General features: G+C 47.4%; 1 protein-coding gene across 1 annotated transcript in view; it reads left to right on the top strand.

Moving 5' to 3' along the window:
* IPO11 (importin 11) overlaps positions 1-20,814 on the top strand; it is a 643,145-nt gene that overhangs the window by 121,879 nt on the left and 500,452 nt on the right. Inside the window, exon 6 of the mRNA XM_075326256.1 lies at positions 19,474-19,606. Within this exon, the coding sequence (XP_075182371.1) occupies positions 19,474-19,606 (133 nt within the window). The remainder of the gene's footprint in view (positions 1-19,473; positions 19,607-20,814) is intronic.

Genomic DNA, 20,814 nt, shown 5'->3' with positions numbered 1-20,814 from the left:
ATCCTGGTATGTGTCCACATTAGGTGCCGTATATGCCCCCATCCAGGTATATGCCCACATGCTGATATGTGCCCCCATCCTGGTTTATGGCCCGCATCCTGTGGCACACAAATAAATGTTTATACTCACCTTTCCTCACTCCACGCAGCATTGCTCATCTTCCTGTGCCAGCAGCAGCGCCGCTGACCTGTGTGGAGCCATGCGCACAGAGATTACGTCATAGCTGCGCGCACCACTCTCCACACACATCAGCAGACAGGCAGACATTGCGATGCTGCAGTGAACAATGACCGGTGAGTATACTTATTCATTGCTCCCTGCGCTGATGATGATGCTCCGGGGGCAGTGAATATAGCCACACATGATCACTCCTGGATGTAGTTGCCAGGGATGATCACGTGGGCCGGCTCTCCTGCCCATCATCCCGCCCACCTGTCAGTGCCGGCTTCACCACTGAGAGATGATGGGCGGGAGGATGCAGTGCATATGAAAAGAGGCTAATGAGCGGGTCCATGTGGTCACGGTAGGCGATGCTACTGCCTGCTTATGCCGCAGATGGCCCACTCCACCGCAGCATCCTCATTCCTCGTAGCATACATTCGGACTATAAGACGCACCCCCCACTTTCCCCCAACATTTGGGGGAAAAAAGTGCTTCTTATAGTCTGAAAAAATACGGTATACATCCGATCTCACTACTAAAGGTCTGTATAGAATCAGCATGATAGTGCCAGTATAACACTTTCTTTAGGTTATATAGGAAAATTCTGGTGGTTGGTCCTCTTTAACTAAAGGTAACTACTATTGTTGAGTTAATAGTAACTATTTATGTTCAGAATATATATATATAACAAATCCAAAAGTACTATTCTGGTATTCCTCACTAATAAGGAGCCCAATGCAAGTCAATGGGGAATCGGAGCATTATTCAGGAAGATTTCCCAGAAAAATTGACGAGTTTGCCGTTGAATTGTATTACATTCGGTTTTCGTGACGTATATCGGTATAGCACTTTGGGACTCATTAGGAATAATCCAAACACGAATAGTTACTATTCGCACATCACTAGTATCCACTAACATGTAAAAATCATTTCTTCCATACGAAAGGTATCTGTAGCCTTTAAGATATATAGGAACTTAAATCCTAGACAATACTGAAGTCCAAAAAAGTCTCTTGTATGTTCCTTTTTGCCAACTAAGGAGTATACCGTTTCAGTCTATATAAATACTATAAAAAGCATTGAAGTTTACTAATTATAAAACATTGATAAATTAAGCACTCCTTTAACCTTCGTCAGGCTGCATAATTTTCCCAAAATTTCTTGACCCCTTATCTCGGAAGGGGGTGGAGATATTTTATTGAAATTTGGCCAATATATTCTGGACCAAAACTGCTGAGATGTCACGAAATTTCAGCCCTCTACGGCTTTTTTTTAAAAAAAAAAAAAAAAAATATTGCAATTTAAAAAGGGAATAGTTACAAATGTACCTATTCAGCCGGACGAAGGTTAATAATTTTATTGGAATTTTAAAGGGAACCTGTCAGATGCAATAGGCACCCAGAACCACGAGCAGTTCTGGGTACATATTCCTAATCCCTGCCTAACCGTCCCTGTATACACTAGCATAGATAAAGAGATCTTTAGAAAAAGTATTTCTAAAGACATTTTATGATATGCTAATGAGGCCAGGGACTAGTCACAAGGGCGTTACCTCCCCTGACTAGCCGCCCTCTTAGCATGGTAGTTTGCCCACAGGAGTGTGCTAACTTTCTACTCAATGCAGCATCATCAGCCGTGACGTGCGTACATGTGTCCACTGTTCAGAAGTCCCCGCTTCCGGTCATGCGCCCTAAATCTCGCTGAAGCTGGGACGCGTACACGCAGCTTCATACTGTGCATCACCGGAAATGGGAAAGAAGTATACCATAAATTTCCAGATAGAAAGGAACAACTATACAAGATAATACTAGCTAAAGTATGTATATAGAGAAAGGAACTAGTGACACAATGAAGTAAAAAAAAATAAAAAATATTGTACTTTAATAAATCCATAAAGTGAACCTATCAAATCTAGAAAGATCTCTGTTTTGGTAAATGTCTTATTATTCATACAATAACAATTCTGGAGCATCTTCTCTTCTAGCTCTGCATTGTGCCCTTTCTCTGTTACATTTCATAATGTATGAGTAAATTGCCATTTGGGTGTTACCAGATGTGGGTGTGTCCTTGTATTATCTAGCCAATCAGTGTTGACAGGGGTCATTGTCAGTCTGTGTAGGGCAGGGGTGGGGAACCTCCGGCCCGCGGGCCGTATACGGCCCGTGACGACTTTTTATGCGGCCCCCGGGCACATTCCCGGGGACCATTGTGCTTTGGTGGCAGCCGCGCTTTTCCCGGCTGCCGGCCCTTTAAATCCCACAGCCTGATGCCCTGTGGGTAGATGCTAGAATGTACGGGCTCTCTCCAGATCCTGACTTCCAGGACCTGACTGCAGCCCATACATTCTAGGCTTATCCCCGGCATGTGTGCTCTGGTGGGCGGGTAAGCAGCACGCTGCGATAAAGTCACACAGAAGAGCTGCAGCAGGTTTACCAGCCTCCCGGACCTGCTGTGTGTGTGTGTGAGACTCTCCCTCCCCCTCACTGCGAGTACTCAACCCATCGCTGCCCCCCCCCCCCGCTCAGTGCTGTGTACACCCTCGTACTGTGTGTACCCCCCAATGCTGTATGTACCCCCCAATGCTGTGTGTACCCCCTCGTGCTGTATGTACCCCCCAATGCTGTGTACCCCCTTGTGCTGTATGTACCCCCTAGTGCAGTGTGTACCCCCTAGTACAGTGAGTACCCCCTAATGCTGTGAGTACCCCCTAATGCTGTGTGTACCCCCTAATGCTGTGTGTACCCCTTAATGCTGTGTGTACCCCTTAATGCTGTGTGTACCCCCTCATGCTGTGTACCCCCTCATGCTGTGTACCCCCTCATGCTGTGTACCCCCTCGTGCTGTGTACCCCCTCGTGCTGTGTACCCCCTCGTGCTGTGTGTACCCCCTCATGCTGTGTACCTCCTAGTACAGTGTGTACCCCCCAGGTGCTGTGTGTACCCCCAGGTGCTGTGTGTACCCCCTAGTGCTGTGTGTACCCCCTAGTGCTGTGTACACCCCAGTGCTGTGTGTACCCCCTCGTGCTATGTGCCCCCTAGTGCAGTGTGTACCACCTAGTGCAGCGAGTACCCCCTAGTACAGTGAGTACCCCTTAATGCTGTGTGTACCCCTTAATGCTGTGTGTACCCCCTAATGCTGTGTACCCCTTAATGCTGTGTGTACCCCCTCGTGCTGTGTACCCCCTCGTGCTGTGTACCCCCTCGTGCTGTGTGTACCCCCTCATGCTGTGTACCTCCTAGTACAGTGTGTACCCCCCAGTGCTGTGTACCCCCAGGTGCTGTGTGTACCCCCTAGTGCTGTGTGTACCCCCTAATGCTGTGTACCCCCTCAGCACGGTGTAACCCCTCACTGCTGTCCGTGCCCCCCCCTAGTGCTGTCTGTACCCTCTGGGTGATGTCTATGCCCCCCCACCAGTGCTGTCCGCACCACCTAATGCTGTCCATGCTGCCACCAGTGCTGTCCATGCCACGGTGAGTGCTGCCTGTGTCCCCCTTATGCTGTCCATGCTCCCCAGTGCTGTGTGCCACCCCTCAGTGCTCTTAACTCGCTACTGCTGTCTGTACCCTCCCACTGCTTTCTATGCTCCCCAGTCCGTGCTCTCCTATTTATGTCTATGTTCCCCCAGACCTGTCTGTCTCCCTAATGCTGCCACCCAGTGCAGTCCGTGCTGCCACCCAGTGCAGTGCGTGCTGCCACCCAGTGCAGTGCGTGCTGCCACCCAGTGCAGTGCGTGCTGCCACCCAGTGCTGTGCGTGCTGCCACCCAGTGCTGTGCGTGTCCCCAGTCATGTCTGTGCCACCGCCAGGGCTGTCCATGCCCCCTACTGATGTATATGCCCCAGCCCCTCCTGTGATGTATATGCCCCAGCTCCTCCTGTGATGTATATGCCCCAGCCCCTCCTGTGATGTATATGCCCCAGCCCCTCCTGTGATGTATATGCCCCAGCCCCTCCTGTGATGTATATGCCTCAGCCCCTCCTGTGATGTATATGCCCCAGCCCCTCCTGTGATGTATATGCCCCAGCCCCTCCTGTGATGTATATGCCCCAGCCCCTCCTGTGATGTATATGCCCCAGCCCCTCCTGTGATGTATATGCCCCAGCCCCTCCTGTGATGTATATGCCCCAGCCCCTCCTGTGATGTATATGCCCCAGCCCCTTCTGTGATGTATATGCCCCAGCCCCTTCTGTGATGTATATGCCCCAGCCCCTCCTGTGATGTATATGCCCCAGCCCCTCCTGTGATGTATATGCCCCAGCCCCTCCTGTGATGTATATGCCCCAGCCCCTCCTGTGATGTGTACTCCCAGTGTCTCCTGTAATTTATGCGCCCTGGCCCCTCCTGTGATGTGTATGCCCCCAGCATCTCCAGACAGAGACAAACCTGGAAAAGCAGCTGTGTGAAACAAGATGATCAATATCACCGAACATTACAATCGCACCAAAGAGAAGCAGCTCCGGCCACCACAATAGGGGTGAGTTAATCGTTTGACCAAATATAGCAGGGTTATTTTTCAGGTTGATAATGTTGTGCGGCCCCCAAAGGTTAGTAGGAAATTCCAAATGGCCCCCGGCAGTAAAAAGGTTCCCCACCCCTGGTGTAGGGACACACCTCTTCAGTAAGGCCGGAGTCACACTTGTGAGTGCTTTGTGTGTAACTCGCGCGAGTCTCTCAGTGAATCACCCGGCATGGTCTCACACTCTCAGGACAGGAGTGTCTAAGCTGCATAGAGATACATGCAACCGACTTGCTCCTGTCAGGAGAGTGCGAGTCTGTGCCGGGTGATTCAATGAGAGACTCGCGCGAGTTACACGCGATGCACTCGCAAGTGTGACTCTGGCCTAAAGTGAAGTGGAGTAATAACAGAGGAATGGCACAACACAGAGTTAAAGAGAATCTGTCACCAGATTTTCAACACCTAATCTGAAAGTGGCATAACGTAGGAACAGAAATCCTGATTCCAGCGATGTGTCGTTTAGGCCGGTTTCACACATCCAGCTTTTCGCCGGTTTGCCGGATCCGGCGCTCTCCCGTACAGACAATACAGTACAGTGACAGCGCTGTAACTTCCGGGTCACATGCGCCGGTCACATGACAGCATGTGACCGGCGCTTGTTGCGCTGTCACTGTACTGTAGTCACTGTATGGGAGAGCGCAGGATCCGGCAAACCGGCGAAAAGCCGGATGTGTGAAACCGGCCTTACTGAGCTGCTTAGTGTAGTTTTGCTAAAATCCATGTTTAATCAGCAGTAGATTATCATTACAGGACTACTTGGCATGTTGCAGGTAGTCCAGCATATTCATGAGCTCTGTATAACTGCTAGATCTGCAGCAGAGAAAACATTGATTTTATCAAAATGACAGCAACAGCTCAGGAAGTGACACATCGCTGGAATCAGTGTCTCTGTCTCTACATTATGCTGTCTCTCAGATGGGGGAGCAAAAACCTGGTGACAGATTCCCTTTAAAAGAAACAATTCTCCAGAATGGTCAGTTTATGGGGTATACAAATGTTTACTCACACAGACATATCAGGACAGCGCTAAATGGCTTTGACAAGGGCCATTTCTGTTCTATAATGTAGCGAGGAATAAAGACAAACACTGTAAGCTCTTAGAAGGACTATATTAATAGTAGATGTTTTTTTTGGATGGGGAGAAGGTTATAAGCTACTGCAGGACCTGCCTGTCACTGCTTTATCTCTTGTAGGACTTTAGGATCTGTCATGTGACCGGAGCTTGCCGTGATGCCATTGTACAGTATTGCACTGTACCGGAGTGTGCTAGATCCGGCAATTCGGCGAAATGCCAGATGACTCTGCTCATCCTTTGCACTAAATTGGCTACACAATGAATTATCATTACTTAAGGCAGGGTGTGCACACCATTTTTTTGCTTCAACTTTTAATAAAACAGCCCAATTTAAAAAAAATAAATAAATAAATTATTTTAGCTATGTATTTAAGAGAATTAAAAAAATGTGCCAGAGGTGAACACCATCTTTAAGGATTCACCCTTGGGCTAGCATTAAAGGGGTTGTCCACTACTGGGACAACCTGTCATGGGTGACAGACAGTCATGTGGTTTCCTGCAATAGAAGGTCACAACGTTTGGCTGCGCAAAATGCTCCCTGATTTTCTACTGTTCCTGCTGTCAGTATTCATTGCACTAGGTAGGTTTCCTGCTGGATTCTGCTCTCCCCCTTATGGATCCGGCAGGATTTCACCTTCCACCCAGCTGCTGATCATCAGTATTCTCATGGTGTTAAATGCTCCCTTCTTCCCTGGAATTCTGCTGGTAATATTATTCAGTTCATTGTAGCTCTGGTTGCATGCAGGTGGCTTGCTCTCATCTGTAGTATCGTTGCTGAAGCTTTGCTGACCTCCTGCCTCAGTCATCTGTGGATAAGTAGTTCATGCAGTTTCCCATGTGTGTCCTCCTTGTGTCTTCCTTTAGTGTTTAGTGGTGTTGACGAAGAGCTCATCCCACTCGTTCCCTATTTAGGGTGCAGCACTAGTGATTCCTACGGTCAGGTTTGCGGCTCCACGCGTAGGTGCGGAACTTATCTAGGGTTGTGAGAGCCACAGGGACCAGCAGTAAATTTGGTCAGGGGTCACTGTCTCCCCCTTCCCTAGATGCAGTGGTCCCCTTCCCTTTCGCTGCTCGCTTGGTACTTTCTCGTACCTAGCATGACACAACCCCTTCTCAATCCATATGTTTCTCCCTTGTAAAATAATAACACCATTCCTGCTGTTCAGCACTGTCTCTCCCGGGAATCTTGTAAGGTTATCTCTCAGGATCCCTGCGAAAAATCAGTGGTCACTTCAATCTCCCCTCCTTCAGACGTATCACATACATCCAGAGGAAGTGAAACTGCAGCCGCTCTCCCATCCTCTGGATGTATGCGATTTGTCTGAAGGAGGGGAGATTGAAGTGGCCACTGGTTGACCCTAGGGATCCTGTGACATAATCTCATGTGATCCCCGGGAGAGACAGTGTTGACAAAGCTGGAACGAGGCCGACATCGGAGGTGAGTATAAGTGTTATTATTTAAAGGGCAAAACATTTGGATTGAGAAGGGGATATCTGCATAGTGGACAACCCCTTTAAAGAAAACACAAGTACTCAAGGGCTGCGATTTGTTCCAGAATTACCCTCCTTGTGGTTTTTCTAGATTGCATGGGTAAAATGTGCTAAGAGTTTTCTTATTTCTTATTCTTAAAACCCAACCAATGTAAGTGCTCGAGGAATCGTTATCCTCTATACTGCTCTGATTAACGTGGAGTATAGAGCTGGGAAGAAAAAAAGACACCCACGCAGTTGGGGCTACGATGAGAAATGTCCCTTTTGATCGCACGCTGTCTGTAAGGTTCATGAGAAATGTTTTTGCTCCTTTAGTATAATGTTTCCCAGAAGCTGCGGCTCCACCGGTATTTTTAGCTCCGCAGTGTATTTTTGCATTGAAGATAAGTAGCTTCTAATATTGCTTTTAACTGTTATAGTCGTAGATGAGACCGGCTGCGGGAAATGTAATAGGTGCAGCGTGATGAAAATGGGACTTACTGGGTATCGTGGTGTAAAGTGAACACAGGAAATCGTGTACAAATCAGCAGGATTGGTATCCACTAATTCAGGGAGTGGACATCCATTCACATAGGAAGCTTATTCACAGATGCCTGAAGCTACACCCCATATATATTAACGCTAAATTCGACTGAACTGCTTCTGGCACTGGATTATCTAGCCTGAGAGTAAAAGATCTGCCCTCTACTCAGCATCATCTGTCATGGAAAAGTCAAGATGACCCCACACATTATGGTCAGCCAGTCCAAAGTTAATGCAACACTCCAGCATTTTTTGTTAATTTCAGCACTGGAGTGGTGCTTTAATTCTCAGTAACCTGTCTTATACTCACGTTCTGGTGTCTTCATTTGTTTCCAGCGCCGCTTCGGTCGTTCTCTGGTGATTTGTGACCAGTGGATGCAGGGTATCATGAAGCGCGGCGAAGTTCGTTACTCAATACAGGTCTATGAGAGCCTTGTTCTGGCTTTCATAGACTTACATTGGGAGTTTGTCTCATAACTTCTGGCTTTCTGGCTAGTGAAGAGTTACTGGCACAAAATAGTGCCACGGGACCAGAGTGGGTTGAGAATAAGAGTAGGGGCAAGGAACTTAGATTTAAAACACCAATCCAGCGCTGAACCCCCCCCACCCCCAAAAAAATAAATATGCTGGAATGGTGCTTAGATGATGAATATGGAGACTTCCTAATCCAATGCTAATGTTTTGCTGGTCCCCTGCCGACTTCTGTTCATTCTTAACTCCAGTGATGACACAGTGAAGGAAATAATTATTGATCCCTTGCTGATTTTGTAAGTTTGCCCACTGACAAAGACATGAACAGTCTATAATTTTAAGGGTAGGTTAATATTAACAGTGAGAGAATATCCAAAATAAAATCCAGAAAATCACATTGTGTAAATTATGTAAATGTGTTTGTATTCTGCAGAGAGAAATAAGTATTTGATCCCCTACCAACCATTAACCGTTCTGGCTCCTACAGACACTTAGACACTCTTAATTGACTCGTTACCTGCGTTAGACAGCTGCCTTACATTGTCACCTGTATAAAAGACTCCTGTCCACACACTCAATCAGACTCTAACCTCTACAACATGAGCAAGACCAAAGAGCTTTGTAAGGATGTCAGGGACAAGATCATAGACCTGCACAAGGCTGGAATGGGCTACAAAACCATAAGTAAGACGCTGGGTGAGAAGGAGACAACTGTTGGTGCAATAGTAAGAAAATGGAAGAAATACAAAATAAGCGTCAATCGACATCGATCTGGGGCTCCATGCAAAATCTCACCTCTTGGGGTATCCAGGATCATGAGGAAGGTGAGAGATCAGCCTAAACCTACACAGGGGGAAATTGTTAATGATCTCAAGGCAGCTGGGACCACTGTCACCAAGAAAACCATTGATACCATTGGCTTAAAATCCTGCAGTGCCCGCAAAGTCCCACTGCTCAAGAAGGCACATGTGCAGGCCCGTCTGAAGTTTGCCAATGAACACCTGGATGATTCTAAAAGCGATTGGGAGAAGGTGCTGTGGTCAGATGAGACAAAAAATTGAGCTCTTTGGCCTTAACGTGTTTGGAGGAAGAGAAATGCTGCCTATGATCCTAAGAACACCGTCCCCACTGTCAAGCATGGAGGTGGAAACATATTTTGGGGGTGTTTCTCTGCTAAGGGCACAGGACTACTTCACTGCATCAGTGGGACAATGGATGGAATCATGTACTGTAAAATCCTGAGTGACAACCGCCTTCCCTCCTCCAGGACATTAAAAATGGGTTGTGGCTGGTCTTCCACGATGACAATAACCCAAAACATACAGCCAAGGCAACAAAAGTACATTAAGGTCATGGAGTGGCACAGCAGGTCTCCAGACCTTAAAGGGAACCTGTCAGCAGAAATTTCGCCCAAAACCTAAAAGATTCCCTCTCTGCAGCTCCTGGGCTGCATTCCAGAAAGGTCCCTGTTATTATTGTGCCCCCTGTGAGACCAAAACAAAGACTTTATAAAGTGGTACCTTTTTGTATGCATATTCTGTAAATGTGACACGGGGGCGGGCTGCCTGATGGCCGTTAGTCTGCCTCCTGCCGCTTTAGGCCGTCCCCCATCGCCAATTTCCATAGCTGTGGACGCCGCCCAGTGCTCCACAAGTCCCCGCGCATGCCCAGTGCTCATCTCTCGTGGATGAGCACTGTGCCAGTGTCACCGCTGGTGACGTGCGCGCAGGCTTTAGATTATGGGCGGTGCTGTGATGTTTATTACCAAGCAACCGCCCATAATCACGGGACCGCGCTTTCACCCTCGCGTCCTTCGTTCTGCGCAAGCGCGGTGCTTCTGACCCCACGTCACCTCCTTCCCATCTTGCCCTGAGGCAGGAAATAGATAGGAGCCGGTGCAGTGGAGCCGGGCTGCAGCGTGCCGGGCTGGGAGAGATCCTGCAGGCCCGCACAGTAAGTGCAGGCAGCGGAACGCAGGAGTCTCTGCTCTGTTCCCTGCCGGCACTTTGTCAGTGACACACGCGCGCTCTGATGTTATCAGTACTGCGCTGCGTGTGTCATTTCAAAAGTTCCCGCCCGGCAGGAGAAGGAGCAGCACAGCGGGGGCCTTCACGGAGAGAAGCAGCGGCGGGGGCCTTTCGCAGAACAGCATCAGCACAGCCAGGGCCCGTATAAGAGAAGGAGCAGCTCAGCGGGGGTCCGTACAACAGAAGGAGCAGCTCAGCGGGGGTCTGTATGGAGGTGCCTGAGGACGGGGACGATAACAAGGGAGAGGTAAGTAGTGACTAATAAGCTGAGGAGGGGACAATGGGGGAGGGGGGGACTGGTGACTAATACTGGGGGTGTAGTGGTGTAGTTTTACAGGTGTAGTATATGGTGTTGTGTATATATAGTGGTGTAGTATATAGTGGTGTAGTACATGGGGTCAGGGGCGTAATGACCGCGGTCGCAGAGGTCGCCACTGCGACCGGGCCAGCAGGGTTATAGGGGCCCGGGAGCCGCTCTGCAGAGCTGGCTGCCGGGCCCCTATGTGTAGTGCCGCTGTATAGTGGCCGACAATGCGACCGTCAGGGGGCCGGCCTGTGAGTCAGGGGAGCCCAGTGTCAGTAGAGGGGCCCCTGAACAGGAGAGGCCACCAGCCGTGTCTGAGCTGCAGAAGAGCAGGAGAGCTCCTGACCTGCACAGCAGACGGAATCTCCATCCTGCAGGACCTGCGATGACGTCACGCCCATGTGACTGTGTGGGAGGAGACACAGGATGCCGGGCAGAAAGCAAGAGATACTGAATCCTGAAAGAGATTTGGACACATGATGACGGTAATAAGAAAAGAGGGGACATGAGGGGGAGGGCTGCAGGGTGAGTGGCATATGAGGGAAGATGGAGTTGCAGGGTGAGTGGCATATGAGGGCTGCAGACTGACAGAAGGATGTGAACGGGTACAGAGTGTTTGAGAGGGGTAAGTTGGGGTACAGGCAGGGTGAGATATGTGGGCATGGTATGTTACATATCGGGGTGTAGTGTGTGTGATCTGGGGGGTGCAGGCTGTATGGGGAGCAGGGTGTGTGAGATATATGGGAGTGCAGGTTGTATGAGGAGCAGGGTATATGAGATATGGGGGTGTAGTGTGTGTGATATGGGGGTGCAGGCTGTATGGAGAGCAGGGTATCTGACATATGGGGGTGTAGTGTGTGTGATATGGGGATGCAGGCTGTATGGGAAGCAGGGTGTGTGACATATGGGGGTGTAGTATATTACAGATGTACTATATAGAGGTGTAGTATATTACAGGTGTACTATATGGAGGTGTAGTATATTAAAGGTGTACTATATGGAGGTGTAGTATATTACAGGTGTACTATATGGAGGTGTAGTATATTACAGGTGTGCTATATGGAGGTGTAGTATATTACAGGTGTACTATATGGAGGTGTAGTATATTACAGGTGTACTATATGGAGGTGTAGTATATTACAGGTGTACTATATGGAGGTGTAGTATATTACAGGTGTAGTATATAGGGATGTAGTGATGTAGTATATTACAGGTGTACTATATGGAGGTGTAGTATATTACAGGTTTACTATATGGGGGTGTACTATATTACAGGTGTAGTATATGGGGTGTAGTATATTACAGGTGTAGTATATAGGGATGTAGTGATGTAGTATATTACAGGTGTACTACATGGAGGTGTAGTATATTACAGGTGTACTATATGGGGGTGTACTATATTACAGGTGTAGTATATAGGGGTGTAGTGATGTAGTTTATTACAGGTGTAGTATATGGAGGGGGTGTAGTAATGTAGTATATTGGGTAGAACTGAGGTAATTATATTAGGCCGGCCCTCTAAACCAATCCCAATTTCTCATGCGGCCCCATGGGAAAATTAATTGCCCACCCCTGCTATAAACAATGTACAGGCCATGCCTAGCAAAATGAGTGACAGGGATGAAGACTAAATTGCCCCTTGTTTACCCTGCCTAACTGCGGAGTTGAATGCACCCTAACTTTTTGTGCACCCCCGCTCAACGTTTGCTAACCCTGGTAAATCCTTATTCATAACCTGGGGCGGCACGGTGGCTCAGTAGTTAGCACAGCAACCTTGCAGTGCTGAGGTTCTGGGTTCAAATCCCACCAAGGACAATATCTGCAAGGAGTTTGTATGTTCTCCCCGTATTTGCGTAGGTTTCATCCGTGTTCCACCCACACTCCAAAGACATACAGATAGGGAGTTTAGATTGTGAGCCCCAATGGGGACAGTGTTGCTGATCTATGTGAAGCGTTGCGGAATATGTTAATGCTATATAAGAATAAAGATTATTCTAACCTTTAGGCTGTGTGCACACGATGCGTTTTTTACCGCGGAAACGCTGCGTTTTGAACCGCAGCGTTTCAGTGGCAAATTGCATGCGTTCAGCTTTCCCAGCAAAGTGTATGGGAAAGCTGAAAAATCAGTGCACATGCTGCGTTTCTTTCCGCAGCGTTTTGGATGCCAAAAATCGGTGCGGAAAGAAAAGCAGCATGTCACTTCTTTTGTGCGTTGTGGCTGCGTTCTCTCCCCCATTGAAATCAATGATGTGGGGTCAGAACGCAGCCACAACGCATGGACCTGCTTTTTTGTTGCGGTCCGCGGCCTTTGTCGGCACGCCAGAACGCAGGCATTTACCTGGAAGTGAGGTCAAGAGGCTTCCTGTTGACCTCACTTCCTGGCAAAGCCCCCGGTGTCGCCAAAGTGCCCGCCCCGACCCCCGACCCCCCTCCCGAAAATCCAACATGGCCGCGCGCACAGTAGCGCACCGGCCGCCCTGCTCCTATGATTTCTGTCGCATGTGCAATAACACATGCGACAGAAAACTGTTCCCCAGGCCCTGCCCGTTCACCCCCTATTCCCCCCGGTGTCATACATACCTGTCCGGTCGCAGCGCTGATCCCCCGCGGCCCCCTCCTCCTCCTCCTCCTTCAGTGCACGCTGGCCGGTCACATGTGCAGAGCAGCTGACAGCCAGCACAGTGTTCAGTGTGAGCTGTGCTGGCTGCTCGCACTCTGCAGCTGTGACCCGGGGAGAGTGGGTGCAGATTTTTGCACCCACTCTCCTCAAATGGAGGGTCTGCCCTCCTAGAAAATGGGGGATACGTTTCCTGAACGTGCCCCCATATTCTAGAAGGTCCAGAGGCGACGTGGGACATCCATATGGATTTCTGCGGACCCATTTTTTTTTATTAAATTGGAGAACAAGGGAATGATTTGGGGAGTGTTTTTTCTAATAAAACATTTTTTGTTGTCTTTTTTTGCTTTTGTTTACTGTCAATTAGTTATGTCGGGTGTCTGATAGACGCCGTGACATCACTAATTGCTGGGCTTGATGCCAGGTGACATTACACATCTGGTATCAACCCCATTTATTACCCCGTTAGCCAACGCACCAGGGCGCGGGATGAGTTGGGGCGAAGCGCCAGGATTGGCGCATCTAATGGATGCGCCACTTCTGGGGCGGCTGCGGCCTGCTATTTTTAGGCTGGGAAGAGTCCAATAACCATGGCTCTTCCCACCCTGAGAATACCAGACCCCAGCTGTCAGCTTCACCTTGGCTGGTGATCTAATTTGGGGGGACCCCATGTTATTTTTTTTTTTATTCTTTATTTATAAATAAAAAAAAAAACATGGGGAGCCCTCCAAATTGATCACCAGCCAAGATGAAGCTGCCAGCTGTGGTTTGCAGGCTACAGCTGTCTGCTTTACCCTGACTGGCTATCAAAAATAGGGGGGACCCCACGCCATTTTTTTCATTTTTTTTTTTTATTGGATAAATACTAAGCTAGGCACCCTTTAGTGCCACATGAAAGGTACTAAAGGTGCCAGCTTAGAATATGCTGGCGGGGGTAGGACGTTCTATATATTTGACATCCCTTCATCCATTGACGCTTTTTAGGCTGTGTGTCCACAATCAGGGTTTGCAGCGTTATGGGCGCTGAGTGTTTTCCCTGCGTCCATAACGCTGCGTTGTGCAGTAGAAGCACAGTGGAAGGATTTTTGGAGATCCCATGCCCACTGTGCTTCTTTTCTCCACAGCATAAACTGACCGGTAGCGTGGCTTCCCGAGCCTCAGCATGTCAATTTATGCTGCGGAGACGAGTGTTCTCTGCAGGTAGTATAGAGCTCCACAGCAGCCTGAACCCAAATCGTGGGCATGGGCAGCTGCAGGAAGGCTGGCACTGTGTACTAGACGCCGTGTCGCTGGATCATGGCCACATAGCCTTAGGCCCCTTTCACACGTCAGTGATTCTGGGACGTTTGTGCTTTTTTTTAAACGTACCAGAATCACTGACATACGCAGACCCATTATAATGAATGGGTCTGCTCACACATCAGTGATTTTTCACTGCACGTGTCTCCATGCGGCGTACCCGCGTGTGCGTGATTGCCGCACGGAGACATGTCCATTTTTTTCTGGCATCACTGATGTCCCACGGACCACGCAGTGGTGTGATCCGTGAAACACGTGCCAGAAAAAAACGTGCTTTTAAAATAAAAAACATTTTAACTCACCCGGCTCCAGCGATGTCCTCTGCAGCCCGTCCTCCCTGTTCCTTCTGTGCCGGCTCATTATTGTCGCGCATATTCATGATGCACGACACAGCCAACCCGGAACCAGCTGCTGCGGGGGTCAGCGCCGGCCGGATGCTGCACCGCGGGAGCGATCAGCACCATGGAGAGCGGGAGCGGGCGCAGGTGAGTTAATCTCTAAGTGCAATCACGGGCCACGGAGAACGGAGCCCGGATTGCACTTAGACAACCCACGTGTGCCGTGATTCACGGCACACGGAGGGACATGTGCGTGTTTTACACGCCAGTGAAAAACGTCAGTGTTTTCACTGACGTGTGAAACGGGCCTAAAAGTGAGAATATTGTTGCTACAGCAACATTTTGGGTGAAGTAGCTGTGGATTCAAAATGCTTAATATACTCCTGAATAAAATCCTTGATGGGTGCAGATTCCAAAATGGGGTCACTTGTGGGGGTTTTCTGACGTATAGGTACCTAAGGGGCTTGGTGCGCGAAGTTTATTTCAACTTTTCCAAAATTCAAATGGTGCTCCTTCCATTCCAAGCCCTCCCATTTATCCAAACAGAATGTGGAGAAGGAAATGACATCACAGGTTTTTTTTTCCAAAGGTCTGTGTTCAACCAACTTTATTATCACTGACAAGTCTTAAAAAACGCACCTAAAAAAACGCATGAAAAACGCATGAAAAACGCATGAAAAACGCATGAAAAACGCATGAAAAACGCATGCGTTTTCGATGCGTTGTTTCTCAAAAAGCATTGTTTACAATTCTCCCCTCTGCCAGAGGGTGCGTTTTTTTCCGCGCGGAAAAAAAAGCAACGTGTGCACATACCCTTATTGTCAAACTACTGTGTTTTCTCTTTTTAAATCATAATGACAACCAAAAACATCCAAGTGACCCTGATCAAAAGTTCACATACCTTGGTGATTTTGGCCTGATAACATGCACAGAAGTTGACACAAATGGGTTTGAATGGCTAATAAAGGTAACATTCTCACCTGTGACCTATTTGCTTGTAATCAAAGTGTGTGCATAAAAGCTGAATGAATTACTTGGATCCAGACAGACTCTTGTATCTTTCATCCAGCCACTGACATTTCTGGATTGTGAGTCATGGGAAAAGCTAAAGAATTGTCAACGGATCTACGGGAAAAGATAGTTGAACTGTATAAAACAGGAAAGGGATACAAAAAGATATCCATGGAATTGATCATGCCAGTCAGCAATGTTCAAACTATGATTAAGAAATGGAAAATCAGGGGCTCTGTAAAAACCAATCCACAATCAGGTACACCAACGAAAATTTCGGCCACAACTGCCAATTGTTTGGGATGCAAAGAAAAACCCACAAATAACATCAGCTGAAATACAGGACTCAATGAAAACTAGTGATGTAGTTGTTTCAAGATGCATAATAAGTAGGTACTTGAAGAAAAATGGGCTGCATGGTCGAGTCGCCAGAAGAAAGCTTTTACTGCGCAAATGCCAAAAATTATCTCGCCTAGAGTATGCCAAACAGATACAAGCCTCCAAATTTCTGGAACAAGGTAATCTGGAGTGATGAGACCAAAATCAAACTTTTTGACCACAACCATAAACGTTGCATTTGGAGAGGTGTCAACAAGGCCTATGATGAAATGAACACCATTCGTACTGTAAAGAAAGCAGGTGGATCGCTGATGATGTGGGGATGTGTGAGCTACAAAATCACAGGAAACTTGGTCAAACTTGAAGGAAAGAAGAATGCAGCACGTTATCAGCAAATACTGGAGGTAAATTTGCACTCATCAGCCTGTAAGCTGTGCATGGAACGTACTTGGACATTCCAACGATCTAAAACACAAGGCCAAATCGACCTGTCATTGGCTACAGCAGAACAAAGTGAAGGTTCTGGAGTGGTCATCTCAGTCTGCTGACCTCAATATCATTGAGCCACTCTGGGGAGAAGTCAAGCACGCAGTTCATGCATGAAAGCCCAGGAATTTACAGGAACTGGAGGCTTTTTGCCAAGAAGAATTTGCAGCTTTACCGTATGAGAAACTAAAAAGCCTCATCCACAACTACCACAAAAGACTTCAAGCTGTCATTGATGTTAAAGGGGGAAATACATCGTATAAAGAACTGGGGTGTGTGAACTTTTGATCAGGGTCATTTGGATGTATTTGGTTTTGATTATGATTTAAAAAGAGAAAACACAGTAGTTTGACAATAAATGGCTTCACCCAACCACTAACCATGAGTTGAAAAAAAGATTTTGTGTTATCAGTCATATTCTCTGAAAAAAGGCCAAGAAAGGAAAAAATCTGCTGAGGTATGTAAACTTTTGAGCACAACTATAACTACTCGGCTAACAAACAAAAACAGTCGCATACATTTGAGGCCTATACAAATATGGCCCCAGCCAAATATAATATTACTTATCTGCTAGGGTTAAGTAAAAAAAACATCCCGACGTGTTTCCTCCCTTTTATTTTTGGGATTCATCAAGGGATGTTAGACTTTAGGTAGGCCACAGAAAATTAGTCCACACTCCTTAGTATCCTGTGGTGGGACGCGGTGGCTTCTATGAAGCATCCTGCATTTGGAAGACGATGGTGGTGATTTATTAATGGGTTATCTCCTGCCTGTCTTAGGACAGTAAGCAAGGAGTAAGATGGATTTGAATGAAGTACGGTATTTGTTTTAGCGGTTTTGTTTTAGTTTAGCTACTTATCTATCCTCTTGTTGTTACAAATTTGGTCCGTAAATGGTACATCCACCAAAAAGGGGCTAAAGTCAGCACTGGAGACCACACGCCTCAGCATTAGTGTATGTGCACAAGATGAATTTTTAAGACAGGTACGCTCTGTAACTCGCCTAAAAAAGAAATGAATAAACCCTGAAAAGAATAAACGTGTACTGCAATGTAAAAACGACTTGCTGTGCATGTGTTCGGTCTTTCAAGCTTCTTTTAACCACTTCAAGTTTCCAAAGACGCAAAGCTGTTTAGCAGAAGTGACCCGTCCATTCCTCAGGTGGCCTTCACTTGGAAGCTGCTCACTATTTTTTATATACTAGTAAAAAAGGGAACCACAGAGGCGAAGCTGCCAAAAAATGACCAAGGGAGGCTTAAAGTGAAACTGTCACCAGGATTTTCCCTTCTAAGCTGCGGGCAGCACCAGTCACCCCTTATATAGAGCATTCACGAATGCTGTATATAAGAGCCAGGCTGCTCTGTGGGGAAAAAAACCCTTTCTTATACTCACCTAGTGGGTTTCCGGCTCTATGGGCATCACTGGTCTCGGGGTTCGGCGCCTCCTCTATCTTGTGCAGTCGCTGTCCTCCTTGCCAGCCCCATGTGCATGACGTGTCCTACGTCATCCAGACAGAGGCCAACATTGCGGTCCTGCGCATGCGCACTTTGATCTGCCCAGCTGAGGGCAGAGCAAAGTACTGTAATGCGCAGGCACGAGGAAAGGTTGCAGACCACCCACGCATGCGCACAACAGTATTCTATAATAATAATCTCTTATCAGGCCACGTCATGAATTTAGGATTCAGTTTTGGCCTCCACATATTAAAGGGAACCTGTCAGCAGATTTGGGGCCTATAAGCTGCGGCCACCACCAGTGGGCTCTTATATACAGCATTTTAACATGCTGTATATAAGAGCCCAGGCTGCTGTGTAGAACGTAAAAATCACTTTATAATGCTTTACCTTATCGGTCGCTGCGGTGGAGTTGGGTCATATGGGTGTCTCCGTTCTCCGATGCCGGCGTTTCCTCTTTCGGCCATCTTCATCGTGCTTCTGAAGCCTGTGTGCATGACGTGTCCTACGTCATACACACTCGCTGGTTTCGCACAGGCGCACTACAATACTTTGATCTCCCCTGCTCAGGGCAGATCAAAGTGCGCCTTTTAAGAACCTCAATGCCAGCGAGTGTGGATGACGTAGGACGCGTCATGCAACCCCGGCTTCAGAAGAAGGACGACAAAGATGGCCGAAAGAGGAGGCTCCGGCACCGGAGAACGAAGACGGTCATCTGACCCATCTCCACTGCAGCGACTGTTTAAGTAAGTATTATAAAGTGATTTGTATGTTGTACACAGCGGCCCGTGCTCTTATATACAGCATGTTAGAATGCTGTATACAAGAGCCCGTTGGTGGTGGCCGCAGCTTATAGGCCCCAAATCTGCTGACAGATTCCCTTTAAAAAAAATATTGGAAAGTTAGAGACGGTTCAAAAGTAGATTAGTCGCATATCTAAACCAGTGTTCATTGGTGACATACCCCGGACCTTAGAGAGACACAGGGGTCTTAGATATGGAGACGTTTTCTATCCATCTGTGTTGGTCGTAAAAATTTTCCTCTACTGTGTTTATTTGCCGCTAAAGTCACAGGAGATTCCTCCGACTCTGCTGGACTTTAAAGACAGAGTAATTTTTCAAGTTAATTCCCTGCACTGCATAGTATGTATCATTGTCACTCACTTAAGGAACTCACTGACTGCCGTTTCCTGTAGATTAATCTTTCAGCAAATATAAGGTGACTGGATGCTGAATGCCAATTTAACTTTGATTTAGTGAAGCCCTGAAATGCGCTTAGCTTTGCTGTCGTCCTCTTCACTCTTGATTCTTGTTTTCTGACGACACTTGGATTGATAATTTCCGTACTTTGTGTTTCCTTGTAGCTGGCTGCGGAGATCTACGGCTTCGCCTGCTGCCTGTGGAACCATCACGCTGACACATTCCTGCAGCAGGTCTGCACAGAAGGGGAATCCGCAGCCATTAGTTCCTTAGAAAGAGCCTCACTCTCATTAAAAGGTGTGTACTAAAGTTTGTTTTTTCTAATCAGAAGGGGTTAATTGGTTCTGATCACCCAGTGCTGAGCTGAAATCAAGTCATTCACCCATCATGGTTATTGCCCGGACCCAGTGCTGTCCAACCTGTTTCTTTTCAACAGTTTGCAATCTTACAGATGACTGAATTAATTCACTTGGCCGTGGGACAGTGGCCATGTCAGTATTCTGTGGTTGCCGAACATGAGCGTTGTAACCCTCCTGTTACCAGCTGCAATCCCTGGCGTCTCTTCTAAACAGTAGTCCAGGGGCGCCATCATGCGTGAGTCACATTGCGGAAATGACGTTGCATCGGGCCTATGCATCAGAAGTGGCACCGGGAAATTTAGCAGATAAGAGGTAGTTTGAAGATCTCCAGTTCAGTGACCACAGAATATGGACATGGCTGCTGTACCAGGGTCCTGCAAATGTATTCACTCATCTCTTTTGAATCTATGACACTCAGCAGCATGATGTAAACCTTTACAGCAGACATATTATGCCAAGTATAGATTTATCACATCTGGAGAGTCATATTGGTGGATCACACGTACAATGGACATCCCCAAAAGTGAATTGAAATCTCCGAGTTTATAGTTGTCCAAGACAACTTATCCTTATTCTTATCCTTACTCATCAATGTCTGATGTGTGAGAGTGTGACATCCAGCACCTCTGCCGATCAGCTGTTCTCTGTCTACCACACATCCATGGACTACTAAATTAATTTCTACACTCACATATGCCATCTTGACATATTCTACACAACTCACATATGTCATTCTGACGTAGTCTACTCAACTCACATATGCCATCCTGACGTACTCTACACAACTCACATATGCCATCCTGACGTCTACTCAACTCACATGCCATCTAGTCTACTCAACTCGCATGCCATCTAGTCTACTCAACTCACATGCCATCTTGACATACTCTACACAACTCACATATGACATCTTGACAAAGTCTACACAACTCATAAATGCCTTCCTGACGTAGTCTACTCAACTCATATGCCATCCTGACGTAGTCTACTCAACTCATATATGCCATCCTGACGTAGTCTACTCAACTCATATATGCCATCCTGACGTAGTCTACTCAACTCATATATGCCATCCTGACGTAGTCTACTCAACTCATATATGCCATCCTGGCGTAGTCTACACAACTCATATATGCCATCTTGACG

The sequence above is a fragment of the Anomaloglossus baeobatrachus genome, chromosome 1, assembly GCF_048569485.1.
Source record: "Anomaloglossus baeobatrachus isolate aAnoBae1 chromosome 1, aAnoBae1.hap1, whole genome shotgun sequence".
NCBI classification, from domain to species: Eukaryota; Metazoa; Chordata; class Amphibia; order Anura; family Aromobatidae; genus Anomaloglossus; species Anomaloglossus baeobatrachus.
The sequence above is the reverse complement of the archived record's forward strand: the minus strand, read 5'-3'. Positions and strand labels throughout refer to the sequence as shown.